Raw genomic sequence first — 20,087 nt, 5'->3', positions numbered from 1 at the left:
AGTAGAATTCCTCAACAGTGCCATGGTTGAGTTACTTCACAGGAACTGCTGTATCTCTTCATAATGATGGCAGCAAGGAAAACATAGTGCACAAAAGTATTTTAAAGATCTGAGAAAAGGAAATGATTCAGAACCACTTCAGAGAGAGAAATTGTAGATTGTACTATCGTGGTTCTGCAGAAGGTGCACGAAAAATAGTGAATGAGTATGTGCACGTGGGCTCAAAAACACTCATAGTACAAGAATAATTTGCATGTTTTAAGGATTCTAATTGAGTCATTAAAGCTATTCCAGCTTGCCAAGAGAGAGAAGACTCCTAATTTTTACAGGAATTTGTCTGTGATTACTAAGAAAACAAATTTAGTTTGGGTGAAAGCAAAATATTTTTGGAAACTGTGGGGGAAAAAAAAACAGGTAAATTATATATTCTGGTGCTTAGCTTCATGTATAATATGCAATAGGGAATGCAATAGGAAAAAGGCTGATGGAAAGTGTAGTGTTGAAGAAAAGCTGCTCAACAGACCACTTAATATTCCATGTTTTCCTTCTCTTATATTTTTCATAACAAATTAAATTCACCAAGATAAAGGAACTGTTTGGCTCTTGCTAAAATGGCTAGAGGCATTGTTTTCTTTTAGTAACACCTCAGCCACCTTCTTGAAAGACATTACGCTATGGCAGTGGTGCTTATGAACATTCCTGTTTTTTTCTGCTACTTTAAATCACAGAAACCCTTGATTACATATGATGCAAACATCCAAGAATTACAGCAACAAAGAGTGGTATGCAACTGAAAGCTAACAAGCGTTTTTTCTGTAGCAAATGAAGGGTGAAGAGGATGAAAGGTAAAGGAAATAACTGAGGGAGAAGGATGCCAGAAAACAGGAAATAGATAGTGATGAATTTGCTAGGAGGTGCATATATCCATATTATCACGTGAATAGAATGTGGTGTGAAATAGAAGCTTAGAGATTTTGTGATATACCAGTGCCAAGAGATAAAAACAATGATCCAAGGAACATAACTGATGGTTATGAGAAGATATGCAGCAGCTTCTGATGAGGCTTTGAATACCCTTCGGAGTAGGAGCATCTGAATTAAAATTGATTGGAAGCAGTGACAGATGACAAATACTGGTTTGGTCAGATGCAGTATGGGACAGGTATGGAACACAAATGCTTATAGATAGATATGCCTGAACCTCTTAGTATTTAACTGTTATTTCATGGCAGCAGGTAAAGGCTCAGGGACATGTCTTCTCACATCAATAATCAGCTATTTAGCTGCTAGTTTTCTGTAAGATGAAAGGGGCAAAGACTCAAGACCTTTATTTTGTTGTCACTTGGTCCAGCTGACAGTGAAGCAATCTCAGTCAGAAATGTTCATCCCATCCTTCTCCTGTCACACTCAGACTGAGAAACAGCAAGCAAAGAGCAGTACCTGCAAAAACAATCCTGGCTCACCCTAATTTCTGCAACGGAGTTCACAGGGGAGATTGATAGGAGACAATAACCTATCTTTAACCACAGGACAATTTTGAATTATTCCTTTGAGACTGCACAGCAAACTTTCTTGCATCTCATACTGAGAGCACTTGCTTTTTCTTAACACAGCCACCCTAGAAAGCCCCAGTTTATAATGAGTGTATCAGTAGCAAACAGCATCAGCTGGTTGTGTTTTTATGCCAAACTGTTAAGACCTGAATAAAAATAAGTAAGACCTATGTTATAAAACAATTTTAGCTCCAAGTCCTTCAGAGAGAAGAAAATATGTGAGGTAAGAGTTCCTTTAGGAATTTTATCACATGCAGGTTTACATACAATTGCATCCCCTTTTTTATTTCAGCACAATTAAACAACAGGTTGTCTCCTTTACATCAGCAATTTCCAAACGTTCTCCATAGGGTGGCCTATGCTAAAGATTCATCTGTTTTCCTAGTCTTTCTTCCACATACTAATCCTTCCCTGCCCCTTCCCTCAAAGGCCAAATGACGCTACGGCCTGTTAATTAGGGAACTTGCTGAAGCAGAGCAGTATTGTGAATTTGTTTAAGATAAACATAAGCTTGGCCAGCAGTGGTCTTTCTCCATTTCTGCTGCTATCTGACAGAAGGAAGAAGGCTGCCAGCAGCCCTTTTCTAGGGATCCTGCTCTTGTAGGAGGAGGATATCAAGATTGGAAGCACTAGCCTCTTCCTGAAGGGCTCTGTGAAAGAGTCTAACAGTAGTTGTTCAGGTTCTGTTTTTATGTTTTGTAGAGTTTGAGAGCATATGGGAAGTGATAACGTCCTTTTGTACAATACCAATCCTACTTGACTGGCATCCAGCCCCTATCATACTTTGTTGTTTTTCTTAGTAGCTATAAGGACTGTGGGTGAAGACTCTCCCTAATGTTAATACAAAGCTGTGCATAATGGGGCTTTTAGATATATTAATATAATTTAGATAATTAACAACAGTAGAACAAGAGTGATCAGATCTCTTGTAACCGTGCTCTTGCCTTCCTCCCACATGGTAGCCGAACACTCTTGCAGGCAGTGGCTGCAGGCAGGGATGTGCTCCTGTACTCATACTGCTTTAGTGTTCCTTGCTCTGAACATGTTCCCTCATTTCAACATTTAAATGGTTTGTTGCATGCTTAACTTTAAGCACAAATTCAATTACATTGAAGTTGATAGGCTTCTTGAGGTTTGCCATCTGCTTTCATTAGATCAGGATTTCATCCAATGGAACTATGTTTAAGTTTTGTTTTGTTCAGGCCCAGTAACCGTTTCAAGATTTCATTTAACCATTTTACTACTCAAACCTATTTCTGCAAGATGCTGAATGCCCAAAATGCTTCTGCAAATGAGGTTTTCTTTGGACAATTTGAAACTAAACAAGTAAATAAATTGCCACATGCTCAAGGAAAGAAACTTTGAATGAGCAACTAAATGGACTTGCCCTGGAAAGCTGAATTTTGTGTTTGTGTTCATCTGGCCAGGCAATGAAAGTAATTCATCAAAGCATCAAATGTTACATGCCCAAAGTTTTGTTGCATTTGGTTTATATCAAATTGCCTATTAGAGTTATCAATAACAGTCAGAGGAAACTTGGCCACAAAGATCTTGAAAACTAAAAAAGGAGCAAATTCAAGTTGTGTATGAGAATTCTTTTGATTACATAATTTGATTGCATTTTACGAAGCACTTTTATAAATAAAAATCTGGGGGAAATACCATAAAGAGGTTTTGTGAAAATAGAGGAGCTGGTAACACCTGTTAACATTTGTATTTTTGCTGGTAAACTGAAAGGATTTTTTAAAGATATTTTTAATTTAAAAATACATACTACTTTAACAGGATGACGTCTTTCTGCAGCACTTGATTTGCATGTGTATATAACTGTGCACTCAGTAAAACATCACCACCTCAGCTCAAATCCTGTCCTGGAGCTGGTGGAAGTTTTTGGCAACTTCCTGCTCTGTTGGTCTATATGTTATTGGAGGATCATTTGCTTCCCATTTGGGCACCCAAAAGATAATGGTTTGAGTAGGTCACGTGCATTACAAAAAGACTGATATACATACAGATTAAAGTAGGCAACTGCTTATAAACCATGCAGTTTATTAGAGAGACTAAATTCATAGGCAGTGTAAAAAGAAAAAAAAAAAAAAGAAAAACAAAAATTAACAAATAAACACACAAAGTTAATCAGAAATACAGTGCTCGTGGTGGAAGAATGGCTACAACTATATAAATTAACATCACTGAGGATTAAAATGCAAAAATCCTAAAGAAACAGTTCAAAAAAATCTACAGATTGAGATTCTGAAGTAGATCTATCATTTCCTCTTTTTCCCTAGCTCTCCCATGAATCTTCCAAGTAACGTAGATCTACTCTTATGCATGTGTATATTTATTAAATCTTCAAACATGTCTTTCTTCTTCAGAACTGGTGACCTCTGAATATGAGAAAACATCCCTGAAAAGTGACATGAAAACACATATAAGTAAACAATTTAAAAATGGCGGAGTCTCAGTTTCCCACATTTGTGCTTCCCCCATCTTTAGCTGCTACTGTCCCTATTTTCTCAGCAGTAAATGTCTGTCACGGCCCCAGACCTCTTGTTTTGATGATAAGCTATGCCCTTCCATTTGCAGGTTGCGTTTCATTGACAAATACTCTAGTCTTTTGCCCCATCACAGACCTTTTCCTTCAGCCTTCCTATAAAACTTTTCCACGTGTAACTAGTGGGGTCAGAACATTTGTCTGTCAGAGTCTGCTCAGTCTTACAGACTTAGTTGCTTATCATTGTCTTTGCACAGTGAATGAGATCTCCCAAACCATTTAGCAGCATGTTGGGTATTTCCTTGAGGAACTCTACGGTATATTTTCTTAGCAATTCCTCTTCTCAAAAATTAACATTTTAACACAGTGTACATTTAATTACCAAGCTAAAAAAAAAAGCTTTATACAGCAGTCTTTGCCCCACTTAGCACCCTGCAGCCCTGGCAGAACTGGGACAGCAAGTTGTGTCTTATCCCTGGCAGCTGGACCAAATGCAATAACTGATCTGAACCCAGTTCCTGCACCTGTGAGGGGAGGAGTGCACAGCTGTTAGCACTCTTAGAGGGCAGACTGCTGGGGGAGGAGAGGAGAGGTAGAAAGGAGGTAGAGGGCTTTTTGTATTTGTATTCTTCAAACACTATTGCTAGGGTTGTGGTATGTGTCTTCTGGAGGAGGACCTTCTACAATTACTGTTCAGGAAGATTTGCTGTGAGTACAAAAGTTATGTTCTTCTTGTGTTTAAGTCTTATTTTGGCTCATTGAGAGTTGTTACATTTATGATGCATCTGATTACTCTGTTGTGATCTGTTAGAAGTGCTTTTTTGAAACCTGCTTTTTCACAGTGCTTAAGTTCTGTGTTTAAGTTCTGGTAGGGGGAAGGAATGAATGGATGACTAAAGATGCTTTGGTCAGGTAACTGTAAAGGAGTTTTCCCCACTTGTCTCAATCTAAAGCTGACTAGTGCTTCTCTGTAGGCTGTCTAGGGGATTAAACATGTTGTTATACTGCTAGGTTAAGTGTGGTGTTAGTGGATGGAAGCAGTTTGTCAAGTAACTTGTATAACAGTTCTGATTTTGTTGTTTTTCATGGATTGTGTAGAGCTTGAAGAATATTTTCAGACCTGTTGGTAACTAAAATCAGGAGTCTAGCAGGACTATATTGATTCAGAAAACAGTGTTTAAAGCTATAAGCCTAGACCTCAGATACTTCTACTGCTGTTTTTGTGTACAGTCAGACAACCTTGTTTCCTTAAAATGCCAAGTCTGGGGGAACTGTTGGAGGTGTTTCTTCAGTGTGACGGGATAGTTCTGTTCAGTACTACCTAGAAGCTTTACTAAGGACTACTGTTTTTTTGTTGCTTTTTGGTTGGTTGGTTGGTTTGGTTGTTTTTGGCTTGGAAGGTTTTTACATTTTTCTTAGACAAGTGCAGTTTCTGCTACTTGGTTATCACAATGACCTCATGGGATTTATCCCTTAGTTCTGAAACCTGACACTGTTGTAATAAATACTGCTTTTAAAGTATTATTATTATGTGCCATGTCCAGGTCCATCTTGATTTTTCTATTCAGTATGCTTACGGAACTGCAGTGAATACAGCTTATAGATCACCCCTGATTCATGACATCTTGACATTCAAAAAAAATTGCAATTGTTGTAAATACTTAAGAAGAAAGAAAAACGTGAAATAAAGATGTTATGAGCAGTTGTAAAAGTCACAATATAAAGGGAAAAAAAAATTGATTTACTGTTTGACTCCTTTAAAACAAGCTTACTGAAAGCTATTTGTACCTGCTCGTGTAGATGTGGAATAGGAATAGAATATCGGGTCATTTAAATACTGTTAATGTTTCTCTTTGGGCTAAGAAAACAAACTTGTATGTCTCTTTATGCTTAAGGAGCAGTAATCAAATTCCTCATTATCTGTGATTGCTATCTGCTACTATTACCAATTGATTTCTGCTTTTACTGACTAAACAAGGCAGTAAGGTCAAGGGTTACAAAGATTTAGCAGCTGGCTTTGTTAAGAAACTGGGAGACTTGGATAGGAGGTTACATAGTTCCTCTGAGAAATAAAGTGTAGTCTGTCACTGCTGTAAGCTGCCTGCTACCAACTGATGTTAATCAAAGGTACAGAGAAACCAGATGAGCTGATTGCAAGTCACCAAATGGATGTAAAAGAGTGTGTGTGTGGGAAGGGGGGATTGGAAATCCTTGTTTCTCTTAAAGTGAGAATAAGTAGTAGTGCCTTAAAATCTCTGCGTGTAGGAGTAAACAAAAGTCAGTATTAATCACAAAACAAAAAAAAAAGGTACTTCGAAACACATCATGTTGTGACTCTTAATCTTGACTGTTAGTCTTGAAGAGAAGTTGTTTGTTTAGAAAAATCACTGTGTGATATGGATGTTAAGAACTAGTTGCAAACAAAAGGCTTAGAGGGAATTTAGGCAGCAACATTTGAAGATATATTCTTTGGGAAGGGGTGGCGGGGGGTGAAGAAAAGCATCTGGAGCTTTAGCGTGGTGGTCCTTTTAGTTTTTGATATTACTTCTGGCCTGTGTGTAAAGCTGTGTTCTGCTTGCACCCAGAAGTGCATTAGCCTGGTCAAGACTGAGCAGTTTATTGCATTTGTGATATCTAAGGCCATTTAAAAATGCATCTGGGGTGGTTTGTTCAGTTTAGAATCTGTCACTGCATGAGTTCCTTTTCAGTCTGGGAGATTGATTCAAGTACAACTCCTAGCTTAATGGCTAAAATACCCTGCAGAGAATGGGTGTAAGGACCTCTTAATCCTTCCTATTGAGTCCTGTCTTCCAATGTACGCAAAAAATCAGATATATATGGGTAATAGCTGGACTGGCCAATGGTACAAAGTCTCCGGGGCAGACAAATCCTGAGTTCATGTCCCTTCTTCAGAGACACCCTAATGGGTAACTCCCCAGAAAGGTTCTTCAATATTCCATAGACACTGTCCCCCAAATCCTAATAACTAAAGCTCTTATCTAGGAAGTAGAGATAAGGGTCTGAATCCTTTTAAGCGGAAAGGCAGTTCTACCTTTTGTCCATAAGCCCTATGCACTAAACTGTTGGTGATAGCAGCAGCACTCCTATCCTTCCATCAAAGCATAGCACTTGCCTCTTTTTGAGATAGGATATTTTCTAGGGAAGGATGCATTACTGGTAGCAGGGTTAGGACTGAAGCCTTGGAGAAGACTAAGGTTTAGGAAAAGCTATGCTATATCTTCCTGCTGGGAATGGGGAGGCTAAGTGACATGCTACCTTTTGTACATCCTACTGTGAAGTACCAGCTCTCACCTTACTGCGTGTGGGGATGCTTTAAGCCTATGTATTTTGCTCTGGGGCAGGGAACCTGGAAGGGAACTGCAGCACTTAGTTTCATAGATCCTGTTCTTCCTGAATCTGTAGCTGACCATGTTTGCACCTGAGTCCTTTGTTTGTTTGTGTGTTGGAGTAAGTTAACAGAACTAGGAACCATCTAGTGGTTGACTACCAGATGACAATTAAACATATCCTTACTCTTCTGCTGAAAGAGTGCCACTCTCCCCTGCAGCACTGGTGTGACTGTTCCTGGGTTAATTCAGTCCTCGGAGTGGAGAATTTGGAACTAGCCTGTCCATGGCACAACAGTGGTTAACTGTTAGTGTTGAAGAATATCTTTTGTATGTTCAGCTGCTGAGCTGTCATGTTTGTTTGAATCTTCCTGTGTTTAACTTTCTACTCCTGCTGCCTCTCCTGCCCTCCATCTCCAAGCCCACCCCCAAAATAAGACTTAAAAGCTGTCATTAGAGTTCATGTTATTTGGAGGTCAAATTTTGAATATTAACAAGAGTCACCTTGCACATTAACGTGAGTTCTGTACTGGACTGTGTGGCACTGACTTTCAATGTTGTTACACATAGTACAATAAGCCTGTGCCTCCTTCCTTTCCTACTAGACACTATTGCCTATGAGATGTGTATTAAACAAGTAATAACCTTGGTTTCTCCTTGTGTACTGGGAATGTAGAGTAGTGATCTTCTGTTCAGCTTCTGCAAGCTGTCTTCTTCCTAGACCGTGGGTTCTGGAAAGCACACAGTCCACATAAATATCCCAGAAGAGCTGAGCCAGGTCCCAGAACAGAGCCCCATGTTTCAAGTTCTCTGATGATTTCAGGAAGATCATGAAGTCCCAAAAGCCACTGACAGAGTCAGAAATACGAGGCTTCCTCATTTCCAGTAAGACCGCTGAGGAGGATTCCCAGCATTGAGGGTCTGCTCGCCCTAGAGCCAGTGGATCAATTTGGCTATGGCAGAGGAAAGGTGTCACACAGAACACTCCCATGATTAGCAGAGAGCAGGTGAGCCTCATGTTGTAGTGGATTCTCCTCCCTCTGTTACCAAGATCCATTGTGTTACTGAAACATAACAAAACCAATATAAGCTGAAAAACTGTTCCTGCATCACTGTTAGGTGCAGGAACAGAACCCAAGCATCTTACATTATGTAGAAGGCACTAGATGATGATATTTGTTTTGCTGTTATTTAAAAATCCATGTATGTTTTTTTTGTGTGTGTGAATATAAATACAGTGGAATTGCATTATCCTGTGCAGCAGAAGAGTGTGTTAAAATTGTTAATCATCCTCAGACCCATATGATGTATTTCTTTATCTGGAAGTTCATATTGAAAGTTTTTGGCCTTTTTTGATTTGCAGATTCTTGAACTTTTCCAGTAAAGATGTTTTTTTGTTTTGTTTTGTTTTTTTTTCTTACAGAAAATTTAAGCCTTTTGAAAGTCTTGTTTTTCCCCAATTTTTATGAGCCTTTTAAAATACTCTGCATACACCCAGGGATCTACAGGCAGCAAAGAGAAAACTATTTGTTGAAAGTGTGTTCTAGTAAATTAATGGTAGCTTGTAAAATCATCCATTTACCAGGAGAGTTTTACCTGCTAAAATGCAGAACAATTCTGAAAAGAGGCATAACAAAGCCACAGCGTAACACCTCTATTGTACATGCATATATACATGCTGTATATAAATGTATGGATGCTTATCAGAGATAGCTGTTACGTTAACATTGTGAATCTTGATAAGTAGCTGCAGAGGGAGAAATGTGGAGAACAATAACCTTTGGGGGACAGAAAGGCTCAGTTGCCTCCATCAGACTTCATTTCTAGTACATGTTGTGTATTTTCTAGTGTTTGCAGTATATTTCCGATACACCTTTCTGATGTGGAACAGTTTAGGAGTTTATTTTTAGTCTAGATCACTGTGTGTGTAGAACCTCCCATTTGTAGAAATCAGAGACATCCAAAATGAGCTTTTAGGACAAACAACTCTGTTTGAAAAGCAACAGCTCAGCACACGTGTTGTGGTTGTTTTGTGTGTGTTGTGTCCTCTTTTTGAGGAAGAAGCTACCTCTCTTAATTAGACTATCTTAATAAGCAACTGGCTCTTCATGTAGAAAGCCTTCTCCATGAGTGCTCATCAGGAGCAAAAGCAATGTCTCTATGTGATGAAAAATGTCAAAGGCAGGAGGAGGTGTGTGTGCAGAGGTACTGTGTGTGAAATACAGCCTAGCCACAGCCAGTGTGTGAGACCAGGGAGCACTAGGCTGCTTTTACGAGTGTGTTTCATTGCAGTTCTAAAAAACTTCTTAGGGATTTTAGTCCTCACAGTGATATTCTTATCTGGCCCCCTATGTGGCTACATGGTCAAGTTTTAGGAACATTTTGGAGGCTTTTGACTGTAAAGCAGTTGGAGAGTAAAGTCTATATTCAGTCTGAATTAGAATCCCATGAGGAATGTTGGTTTGACAGCCTCGGATCTGAGCCTCACATTTAATCAAGGGGGACAGCACACACTTCCCACGCTGCTCTGCCTAGTGGGCTGTCGCTCATGGCAGCGGTGGTGGTAATGGGGCTGTCCTCGTGCTGCTACCAGGATCTCCAGAAGTGTTCTGTACCCTGCTGCTGAAGGCAGGCTTTGATTGCTCTCTGAGAGGCAAAGCTGAAGCCCTCCTGTGGGTCACTGCCCCGTTCCTCCTGCCTGGTGCATCACAGCCTGACGCTGGGCAGCAGGCGCCTGTGCATAGATGCTGGGCAATGTGCACCTACATCTGCTTACCTTGACTCTTTCAAGGGGTGTAACTAACTTTGTTCAGCAAGCTTAAAGTCTTCAAAGCAACCTGGCACTCTCAGGTAGAGGATCATAGAGGTGGGAGGGAACCCAAACAAATAGTTTGAACTAAGGAGTCTTACTAAAACTGGGGTTTAAGGAGAGTTCTGCCACTTGGGTAGGGGTTATTTGTTTTCCCCTGGTTAACAGCTGAACTAGTCGCTTTACTTTCTCTGCTTCCCCGGCCCCCTTTTGGAAACTCCCTAAGTTACAAAACTCTGTAAGACAGGGAGGAGGGATTCCGGACCTGTCAGAGGGGTGGCTGGAGGAGCTGCTGCTGCCGAGGCATTAATAAGAGACTGTCCTGCTTCAGGCACTGCTCGGGGCCAGCAGCCACGACTCCTGGTCCTTACAATCTGCTTGAACACGGGGAACACTTCGCTTCAGCCTTCTGCAAGCCACGGGCTTTGTTTCAGCGGCCAAGAGCCGGGGGAATGCCCAGGAAATCTCGGCTTGCGTTAGTGCCCTACTGGTGCTCGTGGTGAGCGCTTCCATCGAATCCCACCCCTCACACACCAGTTCTTAGGGTCAGTCCCCCCATAAACTGAAGTTCTCGTGTGTGTGTGAGCGTGTTATTTGCACCTCGTGGCTCCGGCTCTTTTTCCTCCCCGCTGTTGGACCCCCCAACATCCCTCCTCCTCTAACGAGCGCAGCGCCAACCCCAAAAGTTCCCCGCCCGTTCCCCGCCGCGGCCGGCCCCAGGGGCTCCCCCTGCCCGTTCCCCCCCTCCGGCCCTCGTCCCTTACCTCGGCGCTGCGGCGTGCGGGGCGGGCCGGGCAGGGCAGGGCGCTCGCCGCCGCCGCCGCTCTCCTTAAGAAGCCGGGGCGGGCAGCCCCGCTTAGTTTCTACGTCAGGGCTCGGGGAGCGGCCCCCACCCCCGGGCCCCGGCCGCTGCTCCCCGGCGCTCCCTGCCTCCCGCCCCGCTGCGAGGCGCGCTCCGCTCCGCTCCCGTGTCCCCTCCCGGGGGCTCGTCCGGCGCCGGTCCCTCGCCCCCTCTCCTTGCCTGCCGCTCAGAGGGGCAGGGTAAAAGCAAGTCCCCGTGCTGGAGCTCTAGGCGTCCGGGCCAGGCTCGGCCACCTGGCACCGTCCTTGCTGTGCCTGGCTGCTGGAGGCGTCTCCTTTCCATCCTCCACTCTCCCCTGGAGAAGGGGTCTGTGTGGCAAAGCTAGGGGTATTCGCTGGTCGGGCTTCAGCCCACACAGCAGCGGCAGGACCAGCTCTGCTGCCCACTGAGGTGGAGACCCGGGAAAGAATGGAAAAAGAGGAAAAAAAGACCCAGTGAAGGAATTAACTGCGGTTGTGGGGCTGAGCTGTTAATTGCAGCTCAATTCACACAAGGCAAGGCAGAGGAGAGCCACATGCAGGCTGGCTGTGTGCCCTCCAAAAGGGCTACATTTCTCCCACAGAAAATTAATGTGCTCTGTTACTCCTGCACTTCCTCTCTGTGAGGTTCTCCGCTGCATCTCCTTTCCACTGCCCCCCACTTGAAATGGCTGCGAAATCTTGATGCACATGCCAGAATAGGCTGTGCTAGTAGGGAAATGGAAGGAGGGCACTGGTGAAAAGGCCCATGCTCAGCTCTATAAGTGGCAACTCTCCCTGTGCTCAGTGTGCCCCATGGCATGCTTAAACCATGCAACCAACCCAAAGAGCTGGGGCTCCAGGAACAGGCTACTAACCAGTGTCCAGCATAACTTTTTTTAACAGTAGCTATTTGAAGCAAATAGGGCAGGTGAGACCATTCTTCATAACTCTAGTCTGCAGGCCAGATTATGTAGCACACTGCTCTGTTGAGCACCTGAAGTCAGTGCAGCTGCACCAGTTCATACCAGCTGGGAAGTAGTGTCCTCCCTACTTTTTTTTTTTTCCTTTTCAAGACTAACTTGCTGTTCCCCTCTGTCTTTGCACTTCTAACTGTAATCCTTTCCCCTGGAGGAGGTAACCCTGCTTTATAGTATCGAGATTTTCTTTGTTAAAGTCAGTGGGGACACACTAGCGGGTCTGCTGACAAGTTAGCCTAAAGCACTGGTTCTTCTGTTAGCCATCTGTATCTTTTTAACTTACATCTTCCTATGAGCTTGGTCCATGTAAATGAAGAAGCATATTCTTTTCCTAACTAATGATCTTAAAATGTACCCATTGCAATAAACAGTTATTCTTTTCTTCCGATGCTTTATTTCTTACTGTCTATGGCAATCCATGTAAAAGTGTTTTGTGTCTGTAGTAGTACTTTATAACAACAGGAAAAGGAACTTAGGGAGAGTGAGAGAGCATCTGACCTGAACCAATAGGTAACTCTGTTTTAGGGCTTTGGCAAGTTTGCAGATGTTCCTTTTATTCCTCAGAAAGTGTGGGGTTGGGAATGGTGAGCACCAACTGCAGACAGAGACTGCAGGAGGAACTGAAGAGTGCAATGGCTTGCCCTTAAAACATGGCAGAGTGAAGCCTTGTTCCATGTAGGAACTCCAACATTTTTTCTTTGTACTAACAAACATGGACTATTCCAGTACCCTGCCTTCTCCCAGGCTCTAGGACTAAAGGGATGCTGAAGCATGTTTAAGTCACCTCCTTAGGAGCTGATTTGGGGCCCTTATGCTATCTGGGGTGCCCTTAGCAACCAGCCTGCTTCTCTTAGCCTCGGTGTTTGGGGGTGGAGCGGGGTGAGAGGGAAGGGAAGGGAAGTGCTGCTGTAAGACATGGGTGTTGTGGTTTAACCCCAAGGCAAGAAAAGGCTCTGTGTGTCTTTTTTTTTTTTTTTTTTTTTTTGGCCTGGGCACCGAAGGCCAGACCGGTGTAGGACTAAGGCGCCATAGCAGTGTTTTGTCTTAATGTTGCTGGGTCTGTGTTGAAGTGCTCTAAGGAGTCTGCTCTGTGCTGTTAAGTGTAGAGCAAAAGGCTGCAACTGGAAAGGAAAAGGCAAAATGTTTCTTGTGAGTTGATACATGTCTGCCAAACTGGAACATTTCTGGATTCATTGTTAAGAAGTGAGTTTATTTAATTGAGTCCCCTTCTGGGGAGCACTTTATCTGGTTTTGGATCAAGAACAACATCGGTTTCATTCCACTCAGGATCTTTCTGGGTAGACCCAAGGGTGCTGAACGAGGGGTTCTCAGAGAAATGAGAGTCACTGCTCAAGGGAAATACTGCTACAGATAAAATACTCAGCTCCACAAATACTTCCTGAGCCTCTGTTCCCTCTGAACCAGAGCACTCACATTCTATTTCTGGGAAAGACGCTTTTGTTAATTGGATTCATCACCTCAACCTTCTAGAGGAGAAGAAACATAGAAGGGTGGGCCCTCTCATTCAATTCCACGAGCTCAGTAAAGCTCTCTGTGTCCTTTTTAGGCTATGAATAATCTTTACTTCACTGTACTGCATGATGTATTCCCCTGACAGCTGATGTTCATGTCTTCAGTGGGTCTCCGTATCTTATGAATGGATTTAATTCAGATGGGCTGTAGAACAGATCCATGGACATCTGCAAAAGCAGACTTTTATCAAGGAAAATTTATTCTTGAACTCATAGCTGCAAAAGATATTTCAAATAAAAAATAGTTGTGGGTTTTTTGTTTGTTTGTTTTACCAGAAAAAAATACCAACAAAATATAAGCAAATGCTGAGATGGTCAGGCTATAGGAATAGGGGGTAAGAAGAGAGAAAAGTTGAACGGTATCTCTATTTTGAATAAAGGCATAAACATCTGTGCAGAGCTGCTCGCTTATATTTGCTTCCTCAAACCCTCCAAAGTGGTTTACCTGGTTTACCATTAACAGTTAACAGGCAATGGCTTATAGTTGCTTCAGCAATGCAAGCGTTTTTACAGATAAAAATTAAGTTCAGCATTGAGACTGAGAGGCAGCAAGGTATGATGGTACTTGCTGTGTATTGCTTGCCTGTAGATTCCATGAGCACATGAATGCAACACTAAACTTGCTAAAATTATCTGCATGATAAAGGATCTAAAAAAAAAAAAAAAAACTTCTAAGGAATATTCTTGGCTGAAAGTTTGTTTTGCTGAATTGGGTTCTAAATTATCCCAGCTTTGTATGAAATCAAGCCAAGTGGTGGCAAAAGCAAAACTTAGGATTCTTGAGGGGGAGGGTGGGGAATCCCAAAGGTCGGTTAGTTTGTAAGTCTGCTTTACATGAGAGAGACTTGATTTATTTATTTATTTTTAGTTATTTTTTCTCCTTCAAAATCCACAAAGGCAAAATGAGGATCTAACTCCCACTTATACCTTTTCAAATTCTCTTAAGCAGGAGATTAAACTGCTAAAAATTGGCTCCCTGACAAATATACCTAAGAGCTTCTTGGAAATGAAATACTTACGCTCAATCCAAAGTCTGTTTGTGGATATTTTTTATTAATTTTTAAAATGGTAGTTAGAGGGCTTTGAGTCAGAACTCTGAATTTCACTACTGCCTAGTAAAGGACAGTGAAAGCCTCTGAATACAGAACTTGTATGAAGAGTACACTGACTATTTCAAAAAATTATTTTCAGCTAGCAAGTCATATGGGCTAGTGAGCAGTCTGTATCCCATCAGTAGGAACTCGATATTCTGTAAGTAGAAAGAGGGACAATAGTGTGTGTGGGAAAAATCTTCACCAAATGATTTGCTCACACCTATACCTCCGCCCAGGCTGGTGTGTGTAACTTGATAAATGGTCTGTGTCAAAGTGCTAGTGTTATGCAAGGTTTGTGGTGCTCTGCTTCTGCTGTTTTCCTCTACCAGCACATAGTTCTGTGCTCTGCTGGATTTGATGAAGTTTGAAAACTGTTGGTGAAAGCAGTCGTCTGGAGGTCTATAGTTCAGACTTTGACTTCAGGCACATCTATTACTAGCACTAGATCAAGTCAGCTGTGCCTCTTTCTAGCCAACTCTTGAAGGCCTCCAGGGATGATATTTCAACAGTTTCATTGGCTACCTGTTCCAGTGCCATACCATGCTGCTGGTGGAAATTTGTTTTCCTACTATCTAGATTGAGTTTTCCAATTTGTGACTGTTGTCCCTGTATAGCTCTACCAAGAAGAACTTGGCTGTTATCTTTGCAGTTAAATGAACAGATGTTACAGACATCTATTAGATCATTCTTCAGTGTCCTCTTTGCTAGACCCAACCAGCTAAGCTACCTCAAACTGTCTTCACATGCTCTAGGCTCCTGTGTGAACATTTAATAGTGCAGTCAACAAAGGGCTTCAGTATCTTGCCTGACAGCTCGTCAGTGTTTCTATCGCTTGTCACCTTCTCTGGCTGCACCTTAGCCAGTTACAAGCTGCAACGCTCAGGTATTTCTTTCCTGGTGCACCCAGTATCTCTCCTTGCCTACAACTTTAGAAGGCAACATTTTCATTCCTGCTAAATCCTGTCTTTAAAACTGCCTAGAATGTGAAATCTTGTAAAGGATGATTTGAATGCATGGACTTGTGGCTGTTCTGGAGTTTAGAACACAGGGGCTTGTGGTATTTGTCTGGAATACCTCTGTGTCTTGCCCGTTGCTACTAATTGGTACTAGCTTTTGAATACTCAGACAAACACGCATGCAGATCTGTGAGCCGGTGTGCAGGTAGTACTGCATGTAAGCAAATCGGGTCAAAGTCAATCTAATGTTTTGTATTTCTTGATCTGCATCAATCTCATGCTAGGTGACTAGTGGTGTAGCATGCAAGCAATTCAGCCTGTTTTGTTTGTTTCCCCATTTGTCATCAAATCGGTTTTACTCCTGTTCTGCTTTTTCCACTGTGGCAGATATATAGATCTTAGCCCTTAGAGGTTTAATTCTTATTGCTAGATCTTCTGATCCTGTTCCAGAAGTGTGAAGGGACTCTGGGTATTACGGTCTTTTGAATCGCTGGTAAATTTTGGACTTACTGTAAATGGGTAGAGTGTGCATTCTTCTCCATGGGCTTCTGCTTCCACTAGAAGGTGTGAGGAACTGCCAAGGAGCTGCAGGTCTTTATTAAAAGTGATCTTTAATAAAGAAGTTGTCTTATCTCTTCTTGTCTACCTGCTGCTAAATGTGAGCAGCTCTGTCACCAGTAGCATGTTTGGGGCCTTTTCCCAAAATCAAATATAGGTGCTATAAGTCATATGTTTGAAGTGGCTTCATCAGTGACACTGATCTAAATTAATCTGTGAAAAAGGTAATATTTCTTGCATCAAATGTAGTTAACACAAACTTTTAAAATACATCCAGAGCAGGTATTTTTTAAGTGCAAACTCAGGAATGTTGATTAGAAAATCAATGTATATTTTTTTCAAAATATAGTTTGGTGACATGACACTAAATGCAAATGACCTTTGTAAAGAATATGACTATAAATATCCCATATTTTATCTAGATATGCTAAAACATTCCAGGAAAATATAAATAAACCCCTTTGGTTAAGGAACACATTAAAAGCTCACTATTCTTGCCTTGTGGGCAAGTTGTCTCCCTTTAACCATTCAGTGTAGTTTTTAGAGAAACTTTCTTAAATTTCAATGACATTCAAAATAGTTATATTCAGACAGCTATTAGCTTCTGAATGAAGGGATGTCCCTGTCATTGAGTGCTGCTCTGATACCTCCATGGTCAAGAATAAAGGCATTAGTTCTTCCTGATTTTCCCCTCTCCTTCCTTGAGTATTCTCAGGCACTAAAAAAAAAACACAACTCCAGGAGTTGTAGTACAAGCTCTGTTAGTCAGAGTAGTTAGACCAGACCAAAAAAAAAAAAAAAAAAAAAAGAAAAAAACCCACAAATTTTCAGTAAGGAGCAGTATGATAGAGGCAGATGAAGCATTGTTTTTTATTTGTTATTACTTAGTAGCTCAGTTCATTCTGAGAAGGCCTTTGAAACCCCTCTTTCTTTCACAAACATCCTTTGAAACCTACTCTCAAAGAGATGTTACAAAGGTGATACTAGAGTGGAAATTCTATGTAGCGAGTTTATCTTTAAATCAGCTCTTGAGCATCTGGAGAGACTCTTTTATTTAACAAGGTCTTCTTCATTAAGCATGCCTAAGGAGCAGCATACTCTGTGAAAAGGTATTATTTTGAATGCCTCTGTGCAGGGTTGTGAAAACCGTATTAGGCAAGTGGTTCTGCCTAAAATCAGAGCTCTCTGGTCTAGGTGCTAAAGATCATGTTTGAGTAATGTGGTTCATGTCAAAGATCTTGTGGTTGAAGTGGAGAATACCCCGCCAAATCAGGAAGGAACACTAAGGCAAAATAAAATGGGACCTGAATCTTTTGCTTACCTGTCAAGCCCTCTGATCCAACAGCTTGTAGTCATGATCCTGCTATGTAAGGGAATTGTTCCATACTTCCCGTGAATGAGGCAGTTTTGAGTCTTTGAGTTCAGGGCCTCCTCATTAAACAAGGGAGAATTTAAAATCTTTAATTTCCTGAAGCTTTTCAGTGAATGCTGTAGGGTACTATAATAGTTCCAGTTTCTTGGAACTGCTTTCTCGTTACACAGAAATCCTAGTCAAGCATGTATTGTCTGTAAACTATGCCATTGTTAACAGTAACTTCATAATGGAGCAAGTCTTGCAATAGCAATATAGGGTTCAGATGTACCTGAAAAGAAATAGGGGAGAAATGAATGATTTCCAAACAAACAGGCTTGCTTGTGCACTATGTCTGCATCCATCTGATTTCATTGTTGTGCCACCCTTACTTTTAGAGCGGGGCACATTGACAAGGGAATAGGTCTGGGGAGGAAACAGATGGTCAGAATATGTCAAATGCCTACATAAATGTCTAAGTGGAGTACTGAGGCTTAGACTGTTGTCCTTGTATTATGAAAGTAACTTGAGCTTTCTCTTTGAAAGTGCTGATCGATACTGCTTAACACTACTGCAGGCACTGCTGTAGCAAGTTCTCTAGAGTCATTCTCTATATAGTTGTTGGTGTGTTTGGGAGGAAACTAGACTGCTCTAAACAATGATTTGGGAAGAGATTCTTGTTAGGAAGATAAACACATCTCTGTTTACATAAGCTGCAGAGATGGCTGGAAGCATACTTTGTGTGGCTGCGCTAAGGCCGCTGTTCAGGCCTTGCCAAACATAAGTGCTGCAGACAGATGGAACTCAGTGTCCCTAATGCTGCTGCTGTGCAGCTTGGCACAAGCACCAGTGGAAAGTAAGGTGGGTGTTGTGCCAGCACAGCCCAGGCTCTTCCTTCGGCTTGATAGCAAAAGGTGTCATTCAGCACAGGCCCCATTGCCATTGTGCAAGGGTTCTTAGGACACTGTCCAAGGTGGGTCAAAGCTGCAGTGTCGCAGAAAATAAGCTGCTGCTCCTAGTGCCATTTTCTTCTGTAACCCCCTGGGCACCTCTGCAGCACCAGGCCTGTAGCTCAGGTAGCCCCAAGGCCAGGGAGGAGTGTGCTCATCGCCCCAGGGAGTGTCACGGCTCCTGTCTGAGCTCCTCTGCGTCAGCTGGGTGACGAGGAGGTTTCTGGCATTGAGCAGGGGGTCCTGCCCTCCCTCCTGCCTGGGTGAGGCCCTGGTGCTTTGCCAGCAGCGCAGGAAGGTGGTCTTGCTGCGAAGGTGGCTGTGCCCAGCAGCCTTCTGGTGCACAGGGCTTCCTCTGGGCACTCGTTGCAGGTCTGTAGCAACTGGGAGCACCTCCGGGAGCTCTGCCCCCTGTGTGCTCACACAGTTAGCTGGGGGTAAAAGTTCTCTCTCAGTGAAGAAAATGCCTGTGCTGTTACAAGTCCTGTCACTTAGCTGTGCTGCAGCTCCACAAGGCGTCCTGCTGCTGTTGTTTGCATTGGACACTGATGGCTGATTTGTTCAGTGTTCTGGAGTACTGGATGTATTTCTCTGGGAATACTGGAGCTTTCATGTAGTAGTTAAGAACGTTTCAATGTTCTGGAGCATCCTAATGTGTACTGAAGAGTCTCTTCTAAAGGGTGGATACATGGTGGATATTTAAAACCTCAGCCTCGATGGTCCAGAGACCAAATCAATGGGAAACGATCTTGAATTATTAAGGTCAGTGCCTATTCTGTTTCATGGAAATTCTCAAAATTATACCTCGGATCTAATGTGTGAGGGCAAAATGCTTGAGGGTGTGAATTCTTATCTCCATACAAATGCAAGTGTGCACAGAATATTGTGAAAGGAATCAAATGGGAAAACTTGGAGCTGTCAGTTGTCAGCCCATTGCTTTTTGCAATGGATGTGGAAACAAGTTCAGCACAGCTGCCGTGAAGTCCCTGTTTTTCAAATTCTCCTGTTTTCTCTGAAACTTAAGCAATGCAAACAGCACTAGGTTTGAGTTAGCCAGGTGCTTTTCATTCCTGAGAAGAAAGTGGTCATCAACTAAGCTGGAAATGGGAAACCAGTCAAAAATGCTGTTTGCTTGTGTCATTACTTAGTTGGTTGCTGTCCAGGTTAGGCTGCGGAGACTCCTCCCTGCAGGAGAGGGGAAACTGATGTTAGGGACCCACAGCACACAACCAGCCTGCAAAGTAAGGTGTGTGCCATGTGCTCATTCCTTGGTCCTCAGTTAAAAGCATGGCTTTAATAAGCTGCCTTTCTCTGTGGACTTCTCTGTGTTCAGGAAGTTCTGTGTAGGACTGCAAGCAATAGACAAAACCTGCAGATTAAAACTTACTACTTCTTGGTCCCAAAAGCAGTCAAAGTTCATAAACTTTGGTCTGATGGCTGAAGAAATCAGTAAATGTATGATATGTGAACAGTTAGGGGAATTTTTTCAAGTGGTGCAGTGTTGTGCTTGTGAAGCCTGAGAACTGGACTTGGACCAGGAGAGTTGTTCTGGTTTCTGCCTCTCCCCAGTTAAGTGTCACGTAAAGGGGACCGATTTTCCTGGGTCAGTGCATCTGACTAAACCTGGCCTCTGGGGTTGCAGGA

At 42.4% G+C, this 20,087-nt stretch overlaps 2 protein-coding genes across 2 annotated transcripts in view; one reads left to right on the top strand and one right to left on the bottom strand.

Moving 5' to 3' along the window:
- DYTN (dystrotelin) overlaps positions 1–20,087 on the top strand; it is a 45,075-nt gene that overhangs the window by 18,866 nt on the left and 6,122 nt on the right.
- On the bottom strand, positions 3,728–11,479 carry FAM237A (family with sequence similarity 237 member A). The gene is made up of 3 exons (XM_068685973.1): positions 10,968–11,479; positions 8,040–8,458; positions 3,728–3,960 (listed from the first exon to the last, which is right to left on the bottom strand). The coding sequence occupies exons 2-3, from the start codon at positions 8,449–8,451 to the stop codon at positions 3,821–3,823; spliced, it is 552 nt and encodes a 183-aa protein (XP_068542074.1). The 5' UTR covers positions 8,452–8,458; positions 10,968–11,479; the 3' UTR covers positions 3,728–3,820.

The sequence above is a fragment of the Anas acuta genome, chromosome 6 (genome assembly GCF_963932015.1).
Source record: "Anas acuta chromosome 6, bAnaAcu1.1, whole genome shotgun sequence".
NCBI lineage: Eukaryota > Metazoa > Chordata > Aves > Anseriformes > Anatidae > Anas > Anas acuta.
The sequence above is the reverse complement of the archived record's forward strand: the minus strand, read 5'-3'. Positions and strand labels throughout refer to the sequence as shown.